This window comes from Amphiprion ocellaris, chromosome 15 (assembly GCF_022539595.1).
Source record: "Amphiprion ocellaris isolate individual 3 ecotype Okinawa chromosome 15, ASM2253959v1, whole genome shotgun sequence".
NCBI lineage: Eukaryota > Metazoa > Chordata > Actinopteri > Pomacentridae > Amphiprion > Amphiprion ocellaris.
Genome location: NC_072780.1, coordinates 12,652,898 through 12,677,802, shown reverse-complemented (window position 1 = coordinate 12,677,802; position 24,905 = coordinate 12,652,898). Strand labels below are relative to the sequence as shown.

Here is a 24,905-nt window from a genome sequence, read left to right as displayed (position 1 = left end):
CTTGGGGTGTAATTCAGCACCTGTTTGTCTTGACAATTGGTGTGGGTAACACACACATCAGCCTCCATCCATATGGAGCTAAAGACTGGAGCAATGGGATGTAGTCTGTCTTCACCACAACACCCTGGACAGATGAAAGAGAGAGCAAATCACTCACACAAAAAAGTGTGCAGTCATTCACGGGAACACGTTACATTACACATGCAGGTAGGCAAATTTAAGCTCATCCACAAGCGCACAACTACTTTCCATTCATCTCCAGTCTTATGCAATGTTTGACAGAAAACAGCTTACAGTCAAAAGGATTTCTCAAAGTGCACATCTCATGCAGAGCATTAAAAACTCAGACTCACATCCACAACGGTCCACTGCTCCACCACAATAGCATCGTAGGAGGTGTTTGTGGTCTCCTCTGCAGAGCTCTGGAAGATGAACACACTATCCACAGATGAGACCCCATTGTCTGGAGAGAAATCAGATACAGAGTCAGATAAACACAGAAGGATGTCCGTGATTCACACAGGAACTAAAAACTAATCTCCATTCTTCAATCTCTCACTATTGCTTCCCCGTTCCCTTTGACTTAAGCCTGCTTATTTCAGTGACTTATGGTGTAAGCCGCGGACTTTGGGCACATAACACCATGCATGTCATCCATCACCCAGCAGCGGAGCAGGGATCTACAGCCTGAGCAGCTTTTTCATCTTGTCAGACACTGGCACCACTCAACCAGTGAAAATTCTCAGGTTAAAGCCGGGACATAAGAAACTTTACTTTTAAGCTTTAATAATCTATATTTTAATACTAACAACAGATTAAATGACTGTGTAATGTAAAAGGGAAAGAAAACTATGCTCCAACTGTCCAAGTTTCCCTTAACTTTATGGAACATTGTTGCTTCTTTCAGCTAATTTAGGATTTATATGGCCTGCAACTTTACTGTTGGCTTCAGTCTCACTCTTCTCATAAACCTGGTTTCCTGTTTTGCAAGAAAAGCTCTGACTAATCCACAGAACATCATAGATCCAGCACCAGACTGGAGACAGACAAAGTTAGAAACTATCTGGAAAACATTGTAGAGCATTTAGCAGCTACAGAGCCACATATTTCCCCCAGGCATCGATGGAGACCAAAGCAGAGCTAAAAGGAGCATGAATATGGGGCTCCCATTTGCCAGGTGGACTGATGACTGCTAAAACATGATACATTACACAATAACTTCATATGGGAATTGTAGCTTATTGTGCTAATCCCAAGTGGATTTAGCAGCAATTCATTTTAGTAATAATGTGTTAAAAATGGTGTACAGATTGTGTGCTAAACCATATATGTTTAGTGGGTTAGGAGTTTGTGTTGTGGTATTGGGGTTGCTGTAATTGAATCTCACTGGCTTAAAAACCTTGGACCAATTTTAGCATATACTTTGAAAGAATTCAAAGTCAATATATTGAATCTGACTGGGAACTTGAGGACACTGTTTACGCCCATACAGTTGTAATATCAATCCAGGTAACTATACACTAAAACATATGCTGTTTTATTTTCTGCTTTACTCTAAATGGGACCACAATTTCCAAAATCAACCTTGTGTAATACTTTGAAACTTATGATTGAGACCATAAGCAAATTAGGAAAATGTTAACTGAGGAAAGAAGTCAAAGGAGCTGTAGAGTCATTTTCTCATAGACTTCTATACAATCAGACTTCTCTATGTTACCACAGGAGTCGCCCCCTGCTGGCCATTACAAACAATGCTGGTTGAAGTGACTTCATTCAGTTTTACTTTTCAGAAATGAAATCTATATCTATCTTTTATGTACAATCTGTGGTCACAAAACCCACAGAATAGGTCCATTAAAAGCTATTCTGTGCAAGCATTAAATTTGCTGTGGCATCTACTGGTGCAACCGTGTACTGCCTGGAATAACGTTGTATCCATCTTGGTACATCAATCACCCTTTGTTTATTTTGCATGCTCTAACTGTTTTCTTAGTATGGCAGTAGGGGGTAAGTGCCTCCAAAATGATAATCACTTATAATACATTACAACACAATGTAATACAGTACTACATTGCTATGGATACAGAGCTTACCGTTATCAATTCCAAGGTGGAAAAACCCGTCAATGAGGCGTGCTCCGCTGGTGAAATGCTGAGTCATGTGGTCAAGCCAGTGAGCGTCGACTTCTGTGATTAGTCCTGCCTCCTTTTGTACTCGCAGTGGCACCCTGAGTGAGTAGAACCTCAGAGAGGTGTTCAGATCCTCTGTATGGTTGTACAAAGCAAAGAGCTGCATCCCTACAGACACGCAAACAAACAGGAAAGTTGGCAAGTGACAAGAGAGCCCTGCTGATCATTTGCCAGACTACTGTTGGAGATAAACAGGACCCTGCTTACTTACTAGCCTGCGCTGGTGGTGAAGTCGCCCCTTCATCTTTCTCTGAGCAGTTCAGCCTGATATGGTTGTTGTTGTGCGTTGTTACTCTGCTTTGCCCATCTGCACGAGTGGAGCTGGACTTTCTATCGTGGTTACGATCCAGTTCTGGGGAGCTGAACCAGCTCTCTGAGCTTAAACTTTGGGTTTCTCTCTGGTTAAAAAGGTTCAAATTATTCTCTGTGCATCCACTGAAGTTTCGTTCAGCGTCTGGTGGACTACACTCCTCCAGCCTTATTGTACCTGCAGTTTCTTCAGGGCTTTGCTGGCTCTCCTGGACGTCTGCTGGGTTTTGAACTGCTTCTGCCTTAAGTTTGATGTGAGTTTGAGGTTCGTTTGTTGAGTCTTTGAGGCCAATCTGTGAGGTTGAAGTGTGCTCATCAGTCTCTCCTGTGTTGTGCTCTAAACTATGGGTGGGTTTCAGCGGGCTGAAGTCTGGTTCTCTGGCCTCCAAAGTGTTACATTCAGCATCACCATGATCTAACTCAGGAGCAAGGGTCAGAGGAGGGTCAGAGGAGCAACGATCAGGTTCTACACCATTTTGATACGGTTCTACAGGATCTGTTGGGCTGGTGTTGACGCTGAAAGGGTGTCGGTGTATGGGTGAGGGGCTTGAGTGTAAAGACGACAGCTCCTCAGGATCCCATTGCCCTAAGAAGCAGGGTCCTCCACCTGGCTGCTGGAGAAAGCCCACAAACATCACCCCTTGCTCTGCTACATCCTGGATCTGCAGTTGGAACACACACACGCACAATGTTATCATCTACTCACACCCGTAAACTCTATTAAAATAAAATTGAGTGACACATAAATATAAAGGCCTTCTTTCACAGCAGCACAAAAAAATTTGCACCGTCTCTTCTTCTATAGTCAGACAAACAAAGCCTCATTTACACACAAACAAAGGCTGACATACGCAGGGTAGATATTCTGCAGAATAACAACCTACCTAATCATCTGCAAAGATCAAATATTCAAATGACAAAAGGACCTCATTATCTCAACGCATCCGTGTGTGTACATGTGTGTGACGGCGTGTGTGTGTCTGCGCTGCTCCCTCCCATGGAGCTCTGGTGGTTAATTGTCAGTTGATATTTGGGCTGACAGTTTTAGACAGGCTCGACGGGAGAGAAATCAGATTGCAAACTACCACCGAACAATAATGAGACACATCTTCCCCTATTACCCACTACTTTTGACACTTCACTCATCCGTAAATCACATTTTTTAAAACAGTCTAGTCTCTCTATTACCAACAAACTCACACAATTTGCACACACTCGCACGTTTTTTTTTTTTTTTATCTGATGAGAATGTCCGGAGACAGACTGAGAGTGGGTAGGGGAGACAGTGCTGGGAAAGCAAAAGTATAGAATTTCACAACTGAACACACACACACACACACACCATCTCTGTCACTCTGTCTGCTCGATGCAGCTCCTGGGTTCTTATCTCGAACTCTCTCTGGCAGCTTGTGATCTGATTGGTTATTCATGTCACGCTGCCGAAGCCTATCACATTATACTCAGTGATGTGCATTTCCATCCAATCAGGTTTTCCTTTGTGCTCTCTGGGTGTTCAGATGCAAATCTATTCAATAGAGCATATTTTCATTTCCCAATGTTGGACTGATGGCGAATTCATGAGCAGAGAGGCTAAAGGTGAGTTTAACAGCTGATAAATGGCAGGCTGTCTTCGGGTTAACTCTTGCTATAGCTTACTGTAACTACTGTAACCTTCCATTCATTAAACTGCACCTCCTTTGGTTTCCAGTTTACAGGATAGCGAGCAGTGTCACAAGAAAATGCAACTAGTGGGAACCCAGCATATTTTTCTGGTCTCTTCTCTTCCCTCTTGAGTCCAACATATTGGGCTTGGTTTTCGCTCACCATGAATTGTTAAAATCCTTTCAATCAAGTGAATATGTAATATTTTAAAATGGAAAAGCTCTAATCAAATTTGCGACATTTGAATCCGGGAAGCTCTGCATGTCACATCCAGAGGGCAGAGTTACCATATGGCACAGACAGACAATTATAACCAGTCGCCTGTAGCCATTTGAGCACCGTAATGTTTCCGTCACTGTCACAGTGGAGCTGCGGCAACACAAAACACACACACAGAAACACACAGCGCAACAAGTACGGTGACGGTGAGGAGGCAGAGGTGGATTCTGCATCTTTTATTAACTTAATTGAAAGTTCAATGAGAAAATACCTTGACATTTTAAATGGAAAATATTTTTTATTAGAAGCATTCAGTGTCGAGGTGTGTCAGTGCATGTTTTCACTTGAAGGTCTTTCCTTAAAATAATTGTATCCTTCTATACTCCGTATAGGCACCTCATCACCAAGCTCCTTCTTGAGCAACTTTACAAATTACAATCCCACAAAAACTACCCACCCACTAGATTCCATTTATAGGACACAGAGCAGATTGTTTGCAAAACACAACAAAGATGATTATTTTTATCCCAACCTTCAGAAATCACTATTTTAAGATAAACACATGAAGCCAAATTAACACAGTAATGAGAAACCAAATCACCCTTTTGCCACGATTATATTCCCCCTTGAACTCACCCTTTTGACATAACTCTGGATCACCTCTGGGTCGGCGGCCTGGTGACCCGCAACACACACATCTGTCTCCAGGCGATTTCTCGCCCATCTCAGTTGGCTTTTCTCTGAGCTACAAAGGTGAGAAATGAAAGAACTGACACAGACATTTCACATAAAGCGTCAATCATATGTCATTTAGTTCAAGTCATTTCTGCTCTTATGAGCCAGAAGATGTCAAATGTGCTGGCACTGTAATAACATGAGCCATTATATCCCGAGCAGTTATATCACCTAGTGACAGTCTAAAGGAAGCTCTGACTATAGATTCTGGCAGACGTGCTCATGTTCACAGGCAGTCATTGACCCAGAATGATCACAGCAGAAACATATTGTCAATTTTGAACCAGGGTGAATTTCCCATTGAAGGAGAGCACACACTCATCATAACCACAAAAGACTTATTAGACGGAAAAAAGGGACTGAATTTCCTTCTGCTCCCACTGCAAGACACCATCATAAAAGGAGTATTCAGATACGCCTCTTCAGATTTGGATTGAGGTCAGTGGGAAGGCCGTGGTAATATCTTGTGCTCTCAGGCGTGAGTGACATTCTCAGCTAGATTTGAAACAGTAGATCTGTGATATTTTCTTTTCTTTCATTTTTTGGGGGGTTTTTGATGAAAGGGGATGGCGGTGATGGGGAGATAAAAGGCAGAGTAAAGGGGACGAAGGGGGGGTGACGAGGACAAAAGAAAAGGAGGGGGGACGGTCATCACTGAAGAAAGCAGATGAAAGGATGGAGGGATGGCTTCTCTCTTTCAGCGTGCCGTTCCCCTCTGGCGAGCGCTGATGATGCAATCAGCCGTCTCCACGGTGACAGGTGCCAGGAAGCAGCAGGACCACTTGGCAGGCGGGGCATCAAAGGAGCAGCCTGGCACCTGCCTGTGCACTAAAGTGTGTGTGTTTGTGTGTGTGTGTGTGTATACAGCACACTATTCCTTGAATTCACAATAAAAGAACAAAGGAGAATGTCTAAAATTGTCAGCTAAGCAAGTAATTCTTTTAAATTGAAACATAAGTGACAGCAAATTGAAGGTTACATATATAGGTTACCATGCATATATCCATAGCTGTCTGAATAAACAGACTGGATTGATCCACAGGGGGCTCTGTCTAAATGTGACATTTTCTTTGTTCAAATTATGGTAAAGTTCTAGTAAGATGATGTCAGACATGTTGGCCAGTGTGAAAATAACAGTGTTTTAGAAAATTATATATAAAGTGGCAGAATACGATTTACACCAAGATAGAAGATCCTTTTAATGTACCTGTTTTTTCTACTTACTTCACTTTATTTCATATGTTTTGAAGGAACAGGGTACAGCTCAAACATAAATGTCTCTTCCTGATGCACCCTACCAGATTACAGCTCCAAGATGATTTGCATCTGTAAGCTAATTTGCATTTGTAAATTTATTTGAAAAAATGTCAATAAGAAGCAGTACAAATTTTGGTTTAAATGCAATTAATGACAAGTAAACAAGGCTAAGAGTCTACAGCCAAACTAGCGTCTCTGTGAGAATTCACAACTTGCTGAACCATGAACGTAAGATTTCATGCCAATTAAACCATTTGATTTTAAGATATTTTAGAAGATTAGGGAAATATTGGATCTGTTGTTGATGCTACAAGGCAAATGGGCTGTTAATATTCAACTTTCAGAATCACAAAATCTCTGCACCCGCAGTCATTGATCCAAAGTGGTGGTCTGACAAATAAACAGACCTTCGTTGTTAACCATGGCGTCATGGTGCTAGTGTGGCTAAAAAGCTAGTATGCATGGAAAAAATAGATCCCTCAATAGATGACTAATCGTAATTACTGTTGGATTCTTGGAACTTAATAATGGAAAAACTGACACATATCTGAAAACCTCAAGCAGAGAGATGGGAAAAATTCACATGATTCACGACTCTAAATGGAGTCCACCAACAGGAAAGTATAAATGATGATGAATAATCATGAATGACGAGCGATCTTAGGAGATCTCTGCACTAAAGTACCTGGTTTATGTTGGAGTTAGATTGGTCATCAACTCTATAATGAATTCTGAGAATAAACTCAGGTTGCGTACATGACATAAGACTATGCTCAGCTTTGATATTGTGGCGACTATTGTAGTTTTTATTGTTCCCATAAGAATAGCCGGATCAAACTTTCAGACCTCTCAGTAGATTTTTCATGCTATATTTGACATCTGAGTACAAATGCTGAATGTTTATTATGCAAACAAATGGTTCAAACTGTTAACATGTATGTTTTATTCTGACTATGTCTCCTATTATGTTGCCAAATAACTGAAAGAAGATTGTAGCTCTGGGCACTGTAGCTCTTACAAATCAATTCATATTAAACAAATGATCACCAATTGGTTGTGAGAAGTTAAACGATTCAATTTTCATAGCACCTGTGTAGCCTTGTTTGTTTACTGTGTCCTTGGAAGTGAGCATGAGCAGAGAGAAAAGATACTCACTTTACTTTTCTGATACCTAAATCCCTGCTTAACTCATTCATGCTCAGAAGACCTCAATATTCTGTTATTTGTGTGACTGTGTATATTCGCAACTCAGAGATAGTGCCATGTATTTGGTGTAACTAATGTGGTTGCAAATTGCAGAACATCATGAAAACACTGGGTTTTATATGATACATTTATTTGAGAAAATTAGAATTTTGCATAGGCTGTACAGTGGCTTGGTGGTTAACACTTTTGCCTTGTAGCTAGAAGATCCCTGCTTTCATGTCCTGGCCTTTCTACATGGAGTTTGCATGTTCTCCCTGTCCATGCGTGGGTTTTCTCCAGGTACTACGGCTTCCTCCCACAGTCCAAAAACATGCTCAGGTTAATTGGTAACTCTAAATTGTCCGTAGGTGTGAATGCAAGTGTGATTGTTTGTCTCTATATGTAGCCCTGTGATAGACTGGCGACCTGTCCAGGGTGTCCTCTACCTTCAACTTAAGTCAGCTGGGATAAGCTCCAGCCCCCCGTGGCCCTAATGAGGATCAATTGGTGTATAGATAGTGGATGGGTGGAATTTTGCATTTTAGAAAACAGAATACGGGCAGTGGTCTGTAAAACACTGATGTTTTCCAATTCTCCTTTTTTTCCCCATAGTTGTACCTAGAAATGAATAAGCTCATATTGCATAGTTTTCCATAGTGAATAGGTTCATACATAACGTAGCTATGCATTGTGGACACATTGTGGACACAGTACATTATAATATCATGTGTATTCAAGAGTGAAAGAATTGGGATAGTGAGCTAGTTAGCCATTTTTAGTGGCTGACTCATCAGCAGCTAATTTTACATGAGGAAAACGAGGTGAGGACGCTTGAGATAATGAGTCTCAATTGGCTCCACATCAAAACAATGAAGTCACATGAGGTGACACCTTCTAACTGCTGGCTCAATCTGGCTGCAAATTAATTATCTCGTTTATCTTAATCAGCCTGCGATGAAGCTCCTTCACCGTTTCCTTCGCTGGAGGTGATGCTGAGGGGTGTGTTTAATTTGTGTACCTCGGCGTCTCTCGCACCAGCACGGCCCGGTGGAGCTGGCGCTGGATGTGTGCATGTCGAGGGCCGCAGGGGTGAACAAAGGGGTGGACGGCAACCAGGACGAAACCCTGCGCGTAGAGTTCCCTGACCTGAACCGGCAGCTCTCGGACCGAGGACAGACAAAGCACAGATGACACCGGCACCTCTGGAGGGAGGAGAACAAGGGGGAGAGGGGAAGGGAGGGAAGAAAAACAAGGTTAGACAAGACGGGGTAATGGGAAATATGGTCACGACAAGGATGCAGCAGGTTGAAGAAGAGGCAGGGAAGGTAGCAGTGAGATGTTTAGAATTGGATAAAAACTGGAACAAAGAGGAGGAGGGAGGGGAAAAAGAGGGGGAAAGAGAAAAAGGGACAAAGGGTGTGAGGGAACAAAGACAGAGCATGTTTCATTATGATAATCCCCAATGAAATACAACACATGGCATCTTCACGCTAAATCGGAAACTAATTACACCAGAACTATTAGCTTCCTCTCCTCACCAGCACAGTCTGTTTTTTGGAAAACACACAGTTGCAGAGTTGGATACATTCTTAGACAAAGTGTTCTTGTCAATAGACACCCCCCCTTTTTTTTAACACATTTCCAGCTCAACAAATAGCCACAGTTGAGCTAAATGCACACACAAACATCAAAAGGTTTCAAAGACAATGCTATCTCGCTGCTTGTTTAAGCGTGTGGAATTAGCCGCAATCGGAAACACAGAGCCGGTTCTCTTATTACCAAGCACAATGGAAAGAAAACCCAGTTCACTTCAGTGTAAACGATGAGCAGAGCTTATCGTACGGAGGCAAACTGTCACGGCGAATCCACCAGGGAGAGCGCAATGTTTGTGAGGAGGACCCTCTTGAGGTCGGTGCATTGTACAGAGGCTTTCTGTGTGTTCACGGGCTTTTAAGGGAGCATGTACGTACGGTTGTGTGTTCCTGCCAGGTGGATCGGAAAAAAAGACGAGAAGTAATGAAAAAGGGAGATGGAGAGAGCGAGGCCGTTAGCAGTGATGGTGAAGGAGAGAGAGCAGAGAGAAAGAGAGAGATGAGGCTGTCTGTTTGTGCCTGAATGCTTGTCATCCTTTCCCATTCAATCTCATTTGCATGGGTCTGGAGAAGAGAAAATAACCTGAATAAATTAACTCGACACACAAAACACACACACATCCTCGCGCGAGGAAAAAAGAAATGTGCAAGCCATCTCATTTTCAATTTGTTCTCCATCATCTGGAGTGTTCACACATAGACATGCATGAGAAAGGTGGAAAGTATGTTAGGATACAAGCACATGAGCGCACACTGCTCCTGACTCCCATCCTCGGTTAAACAATGGGGAGAGGAAAAAGACTCCCGGAGAAAAATCCAACCATCACCATCATCTTGGAACCACGAGAGCCTTTCATCAAGCAGGCACTTAAACGGGTGTCTGTGGGGACTTATCAAAAGCAGTACAGTGATAATAATTATAACAGCTGGAGTCTGGGGTAGGAAGGAGGGGGGGATAACAACGATCCTGTCACCGTAAACAGTCATTAGCCGTCATTAGCTCTGCACGGCTGGCACTCACCCACCGAACAAGACGCGGGTGAGGCATCGCAGCTAATTCAGGCAGAGGCACATGGAAAGTTATTAGGGTGTTGTGCAGCGCTTTAGGCTGGGAAGCGACTTCATTTATACTGTCTGCCACTGTGGGATTTTAAAAAAAAAAGGGAGGCTGCAATTCCGCCCCACAATGAGAGCATGGGAACAGGCTCAGGGCAGGAAAGCTGGCTGGAGTTTGATAGTGCCAGCCGGGGAAGGCCACGGAGGTAGCATTAGCAGGGGTAAAAGTGCAAAAGGGTGCATGTGTTTAAGAGGCGTGTGATGAAGTGGATGTAGAGACACATCCAAGGGTACATTGCTTCAGCGGCTGTTCAGCTGTTGATCCTCGCTCTGCTATTTCTGTCTCCGCCAGCAGCTTTGACCACATCGCTTGCGCCTTAATTCTAAGAAAACAAAATGTATGCTATTCAACCGGACAAACAGTGTCTCCAGCTCCCCAAAGATCACCTGTGCAGATGGCTCAGATCTGGAGTTTGTTAATTCCTACAAGTACCTTGGCCTCTAGCTAGACTCTTCACTCTCTTTCATTCCTCACATCAACATTCTTCAGGCTAAAATCACATCTAGACTGGGGTTCCTTTACCGTAATAAGGCCTCCTTTACATACTCTGCCAAAAACACCCTTGTGAAGATGGCCATCCTCCCCATGTTTGACGTCGGCGATGTCATCTATAAAATGGCCCCTAAGTGTGCCCTTAACAGACTTGATGTTCTCCATCACACAGCCATCCATCTTGCTACTGGTGCTCCTTTCTCCACCCACCATTGCAACCTTTACAAACTGGTGGGTTGGCCCTCCCTTCACACCAGGCGACTCCAACACTGGCTTTTACTCATTTACAAGACTCCATCAGGGAAGACACCTCAATACCTCTCCAACCGCCTACACCCCTCCCATAACAACTACCACCTGAGGTCCAGTGATTTCATAACACTCTCTGTCCCCAAGGTTCGCACTGTCTTTGGCTGGAATTCCTTTCGCTTTGCTGCAGAGATCGATTGGAATTCCCTCCAAAAATCTCTCAAACTGTCATCACTTCCATCTCTTTACATTTTTAAGTAGAAGCTGCAGCTGACCCTTGTTGACCACTGCACATGCGGAATAGTTTCACTGAATTTCCAGCATTAATTTAGGGTGTTTTTAATCTCTGTGTAAACACTTGTGTGTAATTTTTTTGTATATGTACTTGTTTTTTGTTATCTTTCTTCCTGCTGGAGCCTCTTGCCAGGTCATCATTGTAAATGAGCAATTGTTCTCAACTGATCTTACCTGGTAAAATAAAGAAAAATAATTTTAAAAAAAATAAAAATCATAGCCCCTCTGTGTTGGGAGCAACGCCTCACTTTTTGACCCTGGATTTCACAAGCTGCATGTGGAGAGTGAGAGTCATCCAAATCCTATAGCTGCTTTAAAAAAGTGGCTTATTAATTCCTTGTACAAATCCCCGAATTTCTACAAGTATTTCGTGGTGCACAGTATCTCAGCGAGTGTGCACGAGCCATCTTTTCCCCCTGTGTTGTCTGAGTGTGCACGCATGAGAAAGAAAGAGTTTGCACTAAGCCTGCTAGGTGATGCATGGGGATTACTACTTACAGCCACCCTCAAGGCTTATCCCCCTGCTCGCTGGAGGTTCACGTTTATTTAAATAGCCTTCTAATGACTTGCAGAGGTTTTAGGCGAGGATATGTGCCAAAACAGTGACTATAAAATAATCAACTTCCTGGAGCCAGGAGCTTCCCGCTGTTTAGGGAATGTAGCCGCCAGTAATGTCAGTTGTTGGTCAGTGTCTGAGCTTTGTCAAAGGAGGTCTGATCTCTTCACTTTTTTTGAAGAAACGTCTCAGAAAAGAGCACCGGGTTCACAAAAAAAAATGGCTCACAAGTACAAGCAGGAGATAAAAAAGAAAAAAGAGGTTTGCTGTGGTGAGAACACAGTGTGGCGCTTAAGGCACATACAGTACCCATGTACTTGTGATGCTGTGAATTCCAGTCTGGCTCACTTTTGACACGCAGAGACTCTCTTGCCATCTTTGTTGGCATTCTCTCAAGGCTTTTTGCCAATAAGACTGAAACGGCGTGGAGAAAAAAAAAATGATCCAGAAAAAGCGATTTGAACCGTCAGATCGACAATCTGTCACAAAAAAACATCGACGTGCTCAACCTTGAAAAATGTGTCAAGCTGATGGATTTGCGCTACACGTCCAAGGAGTATATCACAATTTGTCAACAGAGGAGATAACATTGCGGCGTGGAGCACGTACACGCACACACGCAACCGCTGCATAAATCCGTGCACATATCTCTGGGCAAAACAAACGCGCCCACAGGTATACAGCAGCCACACACACACAAAGACACACAAGGAGCTGAGCATTAGACACATGTTGTAAGTTTTAATGAGCCGAGTGGGTCTCCGTCTCTGCAGGGCGGCAGAAAGTCATCAGCAGAGTTCAGCTCCTCACTGTCTGCTCCTGAGCCCAGCGTTAGTCACACAGCATCACACCTAACTTACTTCCTCACACATCCGCAGAGTCCTAACACCCGCTCGCTCATTCTCACACCTCTAACTCTCTCTTTCTCTCGTCTTCCCCTCTCCCCCCTCCCCACCCCAGACCTGGCTTACCATTCACTGGTTTTTATGTGCTGTTCATTCTTCTCGCCCTCTGTTCTCTGTTACACCTCCCTGACTTTATTCTGCCTCTCTTCTTCTATTTCAGTCTTCTCTCTCTCCACTCTACCTCTTTTCTGTTTTCCACTCTCCCCGTGTCTTCTGCTCATTATCTGAGTGCTGCTTCGACACAAAGGAGGCTGAGTTAAAATGTCACACCTGGCTGTTCGATTTCATACCCTACATTCATGCTGACATGTCAAGGTAACCAATCGATGCTACAGCAGCTATAATGAAGATCATGGTACCTTTATGTGAAGGTGGATGATATGTCAATGTACGGCAGATTGGTGATTAGAGAGTAATAAGACAGTTGAGTGGAATGAGACATTGGTTTCAGGTCACATGAAGAGATGGGCCCTGACAAATTGAAGAAATGGTCCGTATGTGAACCGCAGGGCAAATGTCTGATACATTTGAACATTTTTCTCCCTCGTTCTCCGTGGATTCACCACAGGGTCGCTGTGACCCAGTGAGAGCCAGCTGGGGTAAGTCACACAGACATATTTTGCAGCTCGAGCGCTGTTAGAGCTCATGAAACAAAGGCAGACACTGTATTGTCAGCCACGTTGTTTCTGGTGAGCATCATCTCTCGCCGGTCAGAGGTCAAGCCAGAAATCACGCTGAGCTCTTCTTCATTCTGAACATTAAGCAGCGCTTCCTGAGAAAACAGCTTTGTTTAATAAACAGCCATGTAGTCTCACATATATCACAGGGGCACCAGGAAGAGATATTTGTTTTTCATTACTGTGTAGGAGTCATCAAGTCATGCTGGAAGGGAAATAATATTATTAATGGAAGCCAAATTGAATTAAAGCATGGATTTGACCGTGGGTTTCCTCAATGTCATGGACTGACATACAGATTCCTCTATCTGCCTCCTACATACACACACTCAGGCAGAGAGAGACGCACACACAAATAAAAATAAATCCCCTTGCTGGGAATGAGGTCTCTCAATCTCCGCAAACAATCAGATAATCCTCCAGGAATCCTTCACTTCTCTTGGTCTCTCTATCACAAAATGGAGAGAGAGAGAGAGTGAGAGTGAGTGAGAGAGAGATGGAAAGAGGCCGGCATAGACCCACTCACAATCACACAAGTCATAGTAGCTGTGTTTATCCTAAAATAGTCTACCCATCTTAAGCAGCTCAGGTGGCGTCAGTGAGTTTACCATATAAATGACCTGCCTGTCTGTTGAACGATAACGCTAACTCTGTTGACTAAGTGCTATAAAGTGTTCCATGTGAGTACGAATGAGAAGACTGCGTGTGTGGTCTTTCTAGTATCTATATGTGTGCGCCGCTGCATGTGTGATTAGACAATTTATCTGCCACTGCCTTTAGCAACAAGACAGACAAGCAATCCTCACGTCTATTGTCTGCTTTGGTCACCGCCACCATTTCAGGTTGCCAGATTTCTCGTTGCCAACACTGCAGCCTAACCCATTTGCCAAACATAACAGGGCTGGCTGAAAATGAAGCCGACTGGCAACCAGAGCAGTGCCACTTGGACGTGGCTGTGTGCCTGCTGTCTGTTACAGTGTTGCATTTGAAAGTCCTCTAAAAAGGATTTCGGCGAGCTGCTTGCACCTGCCTTTGCTTGTCAGGTGACGGTTTGCGTGGCGCAGGCTTGTAGAAGCATTAAGCCATAAGGAAAAAAAGAGGTGATTTTTTTTCTTTCACATAACTGCTTCAGCATTATCTGTTTTCTCCTCCTCACCCCTCTTTTCCATCCCTCCCTTCTATCTCCCCACAGACCACACCAACACAATGGCAGAATTAGTATTTTTAGAAAGCCGATGCCTCTGGAGGATTCTCATCAAACCTTCTCAAGACGCAGCGAGCACACACCCACACATTATCAGACACACAATATCTCCTATTCGTAAACAAAAACACATGCACAGTTTCAAAGGCAACATCCTGCAAAACATACACCGGCTTTAGTGTGTTGTCATTGTGCGAGGGAGCAGCAGGGGGAAGTTGGAGGGCATCGCTGCAGTGTGCACAATATAGCTGAATCTGAGAATTAGAGGAAGTCTTTGAACTCCCTGCAACAGGAGCTGCACACAGACACAACTTCAGCTTATAAGCCACTCTCTGCCCTCCAGATACTTAGAGTATGAAAACCTGCAGAACTGCTGACCTAAACATTTCATTTGACTGGTTAAAGTTGGAATAGCATCTGTGGCTATTTTATGAGGGGAACACACACAAACACTGCAACCAGAGTTGAGGATGACGAAGCAAAGCCGAGTTCCACAGAAAACTTGAGCAAACAGGCACACTTAAAAACAGAACAAGCAGCTCAGTTAAAAAAAAAAATAAAAAATTCCTCCGATTTACTTTGGAATGACCAAATGTGAAGACACATTCTTTGGAGCCTCCTCCAGACTGGAAGTGGGACAAATGTGAATCAGATCTGAATGAAGCTTGCCTACTGAATTTCATGGCCAAGATTTGTTCTCTTCATTCGAGCTGGGTCTCAGATTGCCTTCTACTTCACTCCTTTACCCTCTCACTCATGAATTATCATCACTTTGTCATTGCTGAAGCAAAAACAAAGCACTGCACCGTAGGGTTTTTTACCACAGATCAGTATCAATCAAAAACATCTATCGTAGTTATGGGGGGAATACACATTTAAAGTGGCAATTGCTAGATATCTGGAAATGCATGAAAAAAATAACAAAAAAAAAACAGCCCGAATCCAAAAATAAAGTCCTCCTCTTGTCCTCTCACCAGATGCACACAGATATATATAACATACAAAAACAATCAAGGCAAGGTTCATTTTCAGTTTCAAACCACACTCATCTGAGCGAAAGTCCTCTGCTTAACCTTTTCCCCCAAAACATTCTACTCTCACTTTATGTTTTTGTTGTTATTCTTGCCTGTAAAGTGTCTTTGAGTGCTCAGAAAAGCATTATACTAATAAAATGTATTATCATTATTATTATTATTTATGATTCTTTATACTATCTCACTTGATCTAAGTGAAAATATTTGTGATTGGCTAGATTTGCTAAAGTTGAAAAAGCAATAAGGAGGAGGTGCAGAAGTCTAGCTACCTTTCAGACCACATGAATCATAGTATGCTGAAAGGTTATTAAAGAATTGTTGTGCAGTGAAACCAAAAAATACTGCCTAAGTCCAGCTTTAAAGGTCCCCTGTTAAAGCTAAGAGCCACAAATATGATCTAAGCTGAGTTGATGGCAACATTCTGAGAAGTTAAAAAACACCATAAAACCTCATTTACCAGCTATTTTGGTCACATGCAACAGACTGTAAATTTAACACTCCCATGTTATCATTTCAAAATTTTGATACAGCTCATGGAAGTCAAATGACCACTTTTCTTTTACTTCAGTTTTGCTCTTCACTCACTCTCTCTGGTGGAAAATAGCTGGATATTTAGCTGCTAAATGTACACAAATGTTTACCAGCTAGTTGCTAACTTTAAAATCTGTTTAGTGCTTAGTAGGTAGCGAATAGTCAGTTTGTTGGAGCTTTTACACAGCTGCAAAAGACTATATCAACCCAAGGCCTGGTCCGTATAACTAAAATAATGACCAAAAGCACACGAAAATGCTCAATGGACTGTGTGATAATTATCTGAGAACTGGTTCTCAAACATTTTTACCTGATTAAATAAAGGTCAAATTAATAAAAAAACTGTCATACTTATGAGGGATCATTTTAACATTATATATTTCCATTTAGTCCTGCAAGTGCTAGTAGGTTGTCATCTGACATCAGTAAAATACTTAAATAGCTGCATTATCTTTGTCTTTTATGCCTCCTTAATAGCGAGGTGAAATATCAAGAAACAAGTAACACATGACTATTTCAAGTATGCATGTGTGGGCGAAGTGGAGTCAAATCACATGATGTGCGTGTCTCACTGGGTTTAACAGGCACAGCCCAAAAAGAACAAGGAAGATAACTTTGCACACAAATGCTGATATGTACAATATTAAGGAGTCGAAAGAGAACACACAAAGAAGACCTAAACAGAGATCAATGTCAGGACATGAGACACTACTCTATACCTTCTTTCCCCAAAAGGAAATCCAGGAAGTGGTAGGTGTAAGCCACTCCAACTTTAGTCTCCACCTGAGGCCGTCGGAGGGTGGAGTAGATGTTGCCTGGACTACGCCTCTCTTCTGCCTTCCGCAACTTCGGGAGTCGACACCCCATATCTCTGAGAGGAGAGGAGAGGAGAGCATTGAAAAAAGCATTTTAAAAAGAAGTGAGATGAAAGGGAAAAAAATGAGCAGGGTGGTAGCAAAGACTTGAGGGGGAGACATGGAACTGATAGAGTTTCTAAATATACAGAATGCATTAGCACTTCCAATAGAGTGTGTGATAGTCGCAAACAAGCCTAAATGCTGCTGCACACGTGGTGCAAGCTTGAGCTTTGGGAAATATGTGTGCATCTAACTCTCACACATTCAAATGACACACACACGCACACGCACACGCACACGCACACACACACACACACACACACACAGACACAGAGAGACACACTGCAATAACTCTGAAATATGAGAGTGTCAACCATTACCTGCTTGGTGGGCTGTGATACGGGCATCTCCTAATCAAATAGGGCTGATTGAGAGCGACATGTTTGATCAGAATGAATTAAAGCAGAAATGAGACTGATTTCCCGCCCTGTCAAGCAGAGCGACATGAGACTAGAAAGACAGAGAGGAGAGGAGAGGAGAGGAGAGGAGAGGAGAGGAGAGGAGAGGAGAGGAGAGGAGAGGAGAGGAGAGGAGAGGAGCGATATTAAGCATGTGCTACTGCTAACCAATTTATATGTTGATCCAAGGCTTGCCTTGAAGCACAAAGAAATCGCTGTTATTTTAAGACTATTTCGGATTGTGTAAGGACAAATAGATACCCTGGAGAATAGGTGATTGGAAACACAATTTGGATAGAGCGTGAAATTTCTTTTCAAAATCCTCCTCTTCTGAATTTCAACAGGCAATTTAAAACCCAAAGATCTGGGTTGCATATGAAAAAGAAAAACAAGCAGCAGTGATGCTTGAGACAGTAGAGGAATGATAGAAGAGAAAAAAAAAAGAGGGCAGCGAAAGGGGTACATGACAAGAGATAAGGGGCGTGGCCAGAAATCGTCAAGCTAATCTGATGTGACAGCATTGGTACCCTCAAACCATCACCGCAGACACGCTTAATATTACCGTCTGCCACGGCTTGTAAGAGTCACACGGCGAGGTGCACATCTGCATGTCTGTGTGAGTGTGTGTGTGTGTGTGTGTGTGTGTGTGTGTGTGTGTGTGTGTGTGTGTGTGTGTGTGTGTGAGTGTGTGTGAGTGTGTATGTGTGCATATGTTTCCCCCAGAGGCAGGTCTATATCTGTATCTCAGTATCTGTTTGGGGAGCATGGCGAATGACACAGTAACTCCCATTGGGCCAAGTGCACGGACATTAACTCGGCTAACGATCCTAACAGACTACATTAAGCCCGGTGTGTGTGTCTGTGTGGGTGTTACATGTGTTACAGCTTTAACTGCATGGTATGTGCATTTTGAAAGGTTAGAAAGTTGCAGAAATGCAGCATCTTCGCGACATTTTTCATCTGTCTCGAGACAGTACACTCAGTTATTTGAAATTTCACAAAGAAGAAGCAATTTAAAGCCAATATTCCTTCAATACAGAATATGCTTGTTCATACTGGAGAGATCGCTGATGCTTTGGGAGAAGGAGAAACAAAAAATACATCTTATCAGATCTTCTACTCTTATCTTGACTTGTCTTTTCCCCTTCCAAACATTATCCCTTGTCTTGTTCATGCTTTGCAAAACCTCATCTTGTCTTATTTACACCTTGTTTTTTCAGGCTCTACTCCTTCTGTCCACCATCTTTGATTAGGACCATTTTCTGTATTCTATTGGTACAATAGGCTTGATTAGTCCTAAAGCAAACCTGTGATTCTCACTTTTTGTGTCCATCTGATTAGAAGACTTCCTAATCTTCCCTCTCTTATCATCAGTTAATTCTAGCCTCTGTTTACTCCATCCATCCATTTCTCTTTCCTCAACGTCTCTCCAGTTTTGCTATTTTAATCCCTCACAAAAACTCTCTCCATTCCATCTATTCCCACCCTCTCTGATCTTTCCATTTTTTCCACTATTACGTTACACTGTGCCCTTCTATAGTCTCTGCTGGCAAGCCCTCCATCCATTCATCCATCCATCCATCCATCCATCCATCCATCGGCTCAATGAGTTTTCAAAGCAAAAGCTGCTACCCTGCTGAGCCTGCTAGGTCCCATAAAACTATTACAGTGTCTCCAGACAGACAGACAGACAAGTGTGGCCCCAGGTTATGACTAAGTTAGAGGATGTAGATCCACTCCCAAACATTTTCCCCCCAGGGCTGTGCTTTAATGCGCTCTGTCTGTCTGCGACGGGCACAAAGGTAGGTTATTGTGGCTGTGTTTAGCAGGCTTCATCTCTGGCTGGTTAGGGAAAAGGGATTTAGGTTTGGGAGCAGATGGAAGGGTCAGAGAGGAGGCAGATAAAAGTTCGAAAAATGCAGACAGACAGCAGTCTTCTATCACCGAGACTGGCCTCGGGTCCATTTTTCAACTTTCCTGCTTTGGTATTTGAATCCAATTTTCACCCAGTTCCAACGGAAATGTTCTAAATTTTTAAACAAATCACATTCATTCATCGCCGTCTCTACCCCTAATGCATAATGTAGTGCTAAAAAAAATCACAACAGTCTGGAATAATACGCTTACTATTTTGCTCATGGCAGTTGGTTTTGTTGCTCTCAAATACAGTGTGATTGGTTCTAGCCTTGGTCCCGACTAGCCAACTGTTCTACTGTTTTATTCAAAATCTCATTATCCTTTTTATTGTATGTTGAAGGTTCTGTTTTAAAACACGGGCCTTGCTTTAACAGATGAACTCTGCCTGTCAGGTTTAGAAACAGATATCTGTAATTGGACACAACACTGAAATGAAAACCCAAGGTTGTAGTGCCAGAGAAGCTCCTCCGAGTTGAAGACTCGAGGCCTTTTTGCTACATGTGAGGCCTTTTTCTCTACATGTTGACTTCAAACAGAATCTCTCGCTTGCCGTCGCACAAACACACAGGCAGAAAAAGGCCTTGACAGCAAAAAACATCCATTAAACTGGGACAGACAGGAGAGAGAGAGACAGATAAAAGGAGTGAAAAAGAGAGAACGGAGAGAAAAGGGAGACAGACAGCGAGTAGCAGAGGGCTTCTCATTAAAGAATCTCTTGTAACGGAGAGTTTTGGAATGACAGCAGATTTACGCGAGTGCATAATCCGTCTGCGCTATGCCACTGCTGTGCTACCTCCTGAGCCACTCAGGGGGGGATGCCCACTTTCCAAGAAGCAAAATTCATCTGCAGCAGAGGGAGAGCTGCAGACGGACAGATGCTTGGGAACATTCACAGCGAGTATTGATAGAACCACAGGGGAGAGTCTACAAGAGAGAAAAGTTAAAATTCTAATTTTCCTTCTCCGGCTGAATATTTGTTATTGCACTAGCCATTGTTTAAAAACCAACTGCGCTGTCTGTGGCACTACAGTTTAAATCAATAATGACGAATCCTCTCTTAGCTAACAGGTAGCAACGCCTGTTACCATGAGGACTAAGCAAGCAATAATACACAATGAGATGTGCAGATAGAAAGAAATAATGAGGTCTGTGACTCTCAAAGTTCCTGATCCCAATTTCATCACTGTATTTAATGTTCTCTGAAGTGAGGAAACTGAAAAGCTACTTACAGCAGTGATTTTAGTCGTATTACAGACTTAAATACAAGTGGTCCTGTTACAATTACATTCACTTACTTATATCTGGAACATTAAGATGTCATCTGCCATACTAAGTCAATACAATGACACGTCTTCATTATGGCAGAAAAACTAGATCTTTAAGGACAAATACCAGAATCAATATTTGAATTTATATATTTTTAAATATTTATCAGCCAGGTTGCACAGTGGCTTGGTGGCTAGCACTGTTGCCTTGCAGCTAGAAGATCCCCTGTTCGTGTTGTGGTCTGGGCCTAGGATCTTTCTGCATGGAGTTTGCATGTTCTCCCTGTACATGCGTGGGTTTTCTCCGGGTACTCTGGATTCTGGGTTTTCTCCAGGTACTCCGGCTTCCTCCCATAGTCCAAAAACACACTCAGGCTAACTGGTAATTCTAATTCATCCATAGGTGTGAACGTGAGTGTGACTGTTTGTCTCTATGTGTAGCCCTGCAATAGACTGGTGACCTGTCCAGGGTGTCTCCTGCCTTCGTCCTAAGTCAGCTGAGATAAACTTCAGCCCCCCCCGCAACCCTAATGAGGATTAAGCGGTGTATAGATAATGGATGGATATATCAGCCAATTAAGGATGCACAGTGTTGAATTTTTGCCGATATCCAATATGACATCAATAAGCTCATTTTGGCTGATTGCTGATGTCTACATCGATATAAATATTCACACGTTTTTTTCCATCTACTGCAAAAATCATCAAGTTTCTCCTGTAGTTGAATGAATACATTATTTTGTCTGCTCATATCATGATGGTCCACTAGCAAATGCTGCTCAAATGTACGCTGGACAAAGCATGAGAAATACTTCGACATACATGTATAAACACAGCATATTCATTTTTATGCAACATTTTCAAATTGTAAACCTTCAGCCTGATAGGTACTGCCCGCCTGTAGATGTTAATTATGACTTGATGCTGGCTGATAAAGATTGCATCTCAACAGACATTAACCAGTCTTTTCTAATGTAAATGGTATAAAACTAACACTGTTGTTAAGAATCACTGAAATTATAATTTTTAATATTATTATTTCAATGCTTTTTGTCATGAACATACAGTATGTACTGAGAAGGAACATTTTACAGTTCAAAACCAAACTGATCTGCACTAACTCATGGACAAATTATATCAATAACTGCATATTTGGTGCTTTTGTAATAAGCCAGTTACAATCCAGTATACTGCCTGGTTTAACAGCCTTGCTCTAGTTCCAGCATAATACTTCTATCCGCTAGCCAATCTTCTCGGGTCACAGTTTAAGTGTCATAATGCACTGTGAAGTATCCCAACAATCACAGGCTTAGCACAGAAATGATCACTCTGCTCATGTTGCACAGTCACTTACATGCAGTTCTGTATTTCCATTGTTTGGATTCTTAGCCATCATTCAGTACAATCAGGGAATCATCTGGATATCTCAAATTCATTCCACAGCGTGAGTGCAGCATGAACAAAACGTCTCTTCAGCTACAAGAAAAAAGACAGAGCCCTGGATTTGACACCACAAACTGCTGATCTTAACAACACTGTGTCCGTCTGGGATTAAGTGAAGAAACATGCGATTCTTCAAGATGCATAAGTGCACCTTGGGGAGTTGGTGATGTTGTAAAGGAAAAGCGTGATCACACCAAAAACTGATTTGATGGTGGGGTTTTTTTAAGCATTTACTGCACTTTTTATGATGCATTATATTTGAAACCATCCCCACTTTACTTTCACTGTCTTCGCATAGTACTTTATGTCTCTCCTAAATCAGCATTAGCATCAACATTCAGAGGCACTGCAAAAAGTAAGGTGACATCGGGGAAAACCTGCGAAGGTAATTAGTCCTGCTGTATTATCACTTGCTTGTCCAAAGTTCTCCAACTAATAGCATTTGTCTTTAATTACTTAACTGTTAGCACATTGATTCGTCAGTCTAAGGGAAATTCCAGGGATATAGTAAATATATAACAGAAGTTTTTGCATCATTCTGGGGTGAGAGTACGGTTTCAGCTTTGCTTTTGCTGCATGCAGTATGGATGTTTATGTTAATTTGTGTACCTGATGCAATAAACTGATTTATAGCAAGACTCACCAAATAAAACTGCCACCGCAGGCTTCCAGATGCCTTTATGGACGTATTTGGAGGCCATAATTTGCACTGCTTGTGAGCTGATGGCATTATAACTACCTGCTGTATGTGCAAGTTTTTTCTTGGCTTGTAAACAATGCGTGACTCTAAATTAAGTCATTTTTTATAGCTCTGCGGTTGTTTAACACCAAAATTTAAGGTATGTCAGTGAAAACGGTGGGGCTCATTTTATCATCTGTTGTATACACACTACAGTATTTCAATGAATTTCAAAATCGGAGGTGACAGACTGGGTCTTGGGGAGTGGGCTTCCCTCCCGCTGAGGTTCAAGCTCCAAGAAAAGGGGGACGCTGGTGATGCAGGGGGAAAAAAGATGGGAAGCAGGATCAGAATGAGGAAGAAAGACGGAAGGAGGAGGAAATGGGAGAAGACAGAGAAGAGAGCGAGAAAGACAGAGAGCAGAGTGGGAGCATGTCAAGTTGCCTGGAGGGAGGTGTGACTCCCCCAAGCAACAAAGTAGTCACCTCAAACAGCGTTTTAATGAGGCTGCACGGGGAGGATAAAAACAAATTATGACATTGATGTATTGGTCTGTCACACAGCTCCTTCCACAGCCTATTTCCCTCCACAAAAAGAACAGTTTATGGACAAAAGAGGGATGCTTGGACACAGGAGCATCAATTCTCCAAGCCCTGAGGTAGGCTCCTGAATCCATCATTTAACATATTAGACCCGATTTCTCAAAGGAACAACTTATAGAGCACCAGCCTATTGTTTGCGCAGAAGCTGTGATAAACTGGATGTCACTCAGCACTAATGCGCGCTTTTTTTCCCCCCTCGCTCCTCCAAACGTCTCCAAATAGATTTCCAGCCTTACAGTGCGCAGCCATACATAGACATGTAACTAATTGATGCTCCGTGCATTTTGTGGGTGCAGCCTTGCTTGAAATTACATGTTTCTGGTTTCCCCTTTTGCCTCCTGTTTGGTGCGTTCAAGCTCACAACCCCTCACACTCAAACAAACACGTGGCTGGCTGCTGCTGTTTCTGCTGCCCGGTAACGGCGGTAGTTTAGCGAACGGGAAATGATACATGACAGGTCGCTTACGCACCAGATCTTTCTCGTTGTGACACACACACACACACACACACAGAGACAGACACACACACACGCACGCCCTCCCTCTGCCTCCATCTGCGCCCCGCACATTTACTCCGTCACGCATATCTTGAGTTCACTTCAACCTGTGACAGCGAGCAGAGGGGCTTATTCATTTCGTTCCGCCACCAATACAAATGGCACACAACATCACACAAATCAAACCACTGTCTGGATGTCTAAACTGAGGAGATTTCTCTTTGTCGCCGGTGTTTTATTGCGCAAGGCTTCCCGCAAACTGAAATTTTGGAAGGCACATTTCTCTCCGTGAAGTTGTTTTCAAAGCTGCAAAATTCTCCCAAAAAAAAGTCACATGGCGCAAGAAGTGAGGCGATTTAGGCAAGAATTACTCGAATATCAACAAGCTGTTAATGCACTGCTGTGCATTTTTTTTTTTTTTTGTTGCGGAGAATTAATAAAGAGTTGAACTCACCAATCAAGTCGTTCTCGATTGTGCGTAAAGTGGAATCTGGAGTGAAAGCTTCCTTGAGTCAGTCGACGCGCGTCTCTCTTCTTTCTCTCTCCTGTCTTTACTGTCTGTCCCCGTCACGGCTGCTGGAAAGAGACATACAGAGGCTCTGACAGCTGCGATCCAATGAGATGAACACATGAATCCGTCATTTAGAATCTACCTCTGACTGCAAGCTCATGATAAACACTCGGTCTACCTCTGCGTCTCTCAGCAGCGTGTGTGTGAGGAGGAGAGGGGAGGAGAGGGGAGGAGAGGGCGGTTTACCTCGCCCTCTCTCCTCCCTGTTGTTCCTTCACTCACTGCTCTGGTTTGATCAACACTTTGGAGAATAACTTGGACCCCAGTACAGACTTAAAATGATAAAACTGTCCTCGTCATATCCAGACAAATAAGTGGAGACGCACTCATGCATGAGAGGAAAGCACAACGGAGAGAAACAACTTACACTTGATTCCAGATGTTTTTGGCCCGGTAGCTTTTAAGTCACA

The 24,905-nt window shown here is 42.9% G+C and overlaps 1 protein-coding gene across 3 annotated transcripts in view; it reads right to left on the bottom strand.

The window, feature by feature from the left end:
• rftn1a (raftlin, lipid raft linker 1a) overlaps window positions 1–24,878 on the bottom strand; it is a 27,106-nt gene extending 2,228 nt beyond the window's left edge. Inside the window, exons 1-9 of one of the 3 annotated variants that reach the window (XM_055017971.1) lie at window positions 24,863–24,878; window positions 24,379–24,500; window positions 16,927–17,078; window positions 8,575–8,758; window positions 5,016–5,124; window positions 2,401–3,160; window positions 2,094–2,297; window positions 354–463; window positions 21–124 (exon numbers count right to left, since the gene is read on the bottom strand). In XM_055017971.1, the coding sequence (XP_054873946.1) occupies window positions 21–124; window positions 354–463; window positions 2,094–2,297; window positions 2,401–3,160; window positions 5,016–5,124; window positions 8,575–8,758; window positions 16,927–17,074 (1,619 nt within the window). In that variant the 5' untranslated portion in view covers window positions 17,075–17,078; window positions 24,379–24,500; window positions 24,863–24,878. Of the gene's footprint in view, window positions 1–20; window positions 125–353; window positions 464–2,093; window positions 2,298–2,400; window positions 3,161–5,015; window positions 5,125–8,574; window positions 8,759–16,926; window positions 17,079–24,378; window positions 24,501–24,577; window positions 24,713–24,862 lie in introns of those variants that run through there. The other 2 variants (XM_023287109.3, XM_035955786.2) reach the window with 2 other exon arrangements.
• Window positions 24,879–24,905: the final 27 nt, after the last annotated feature.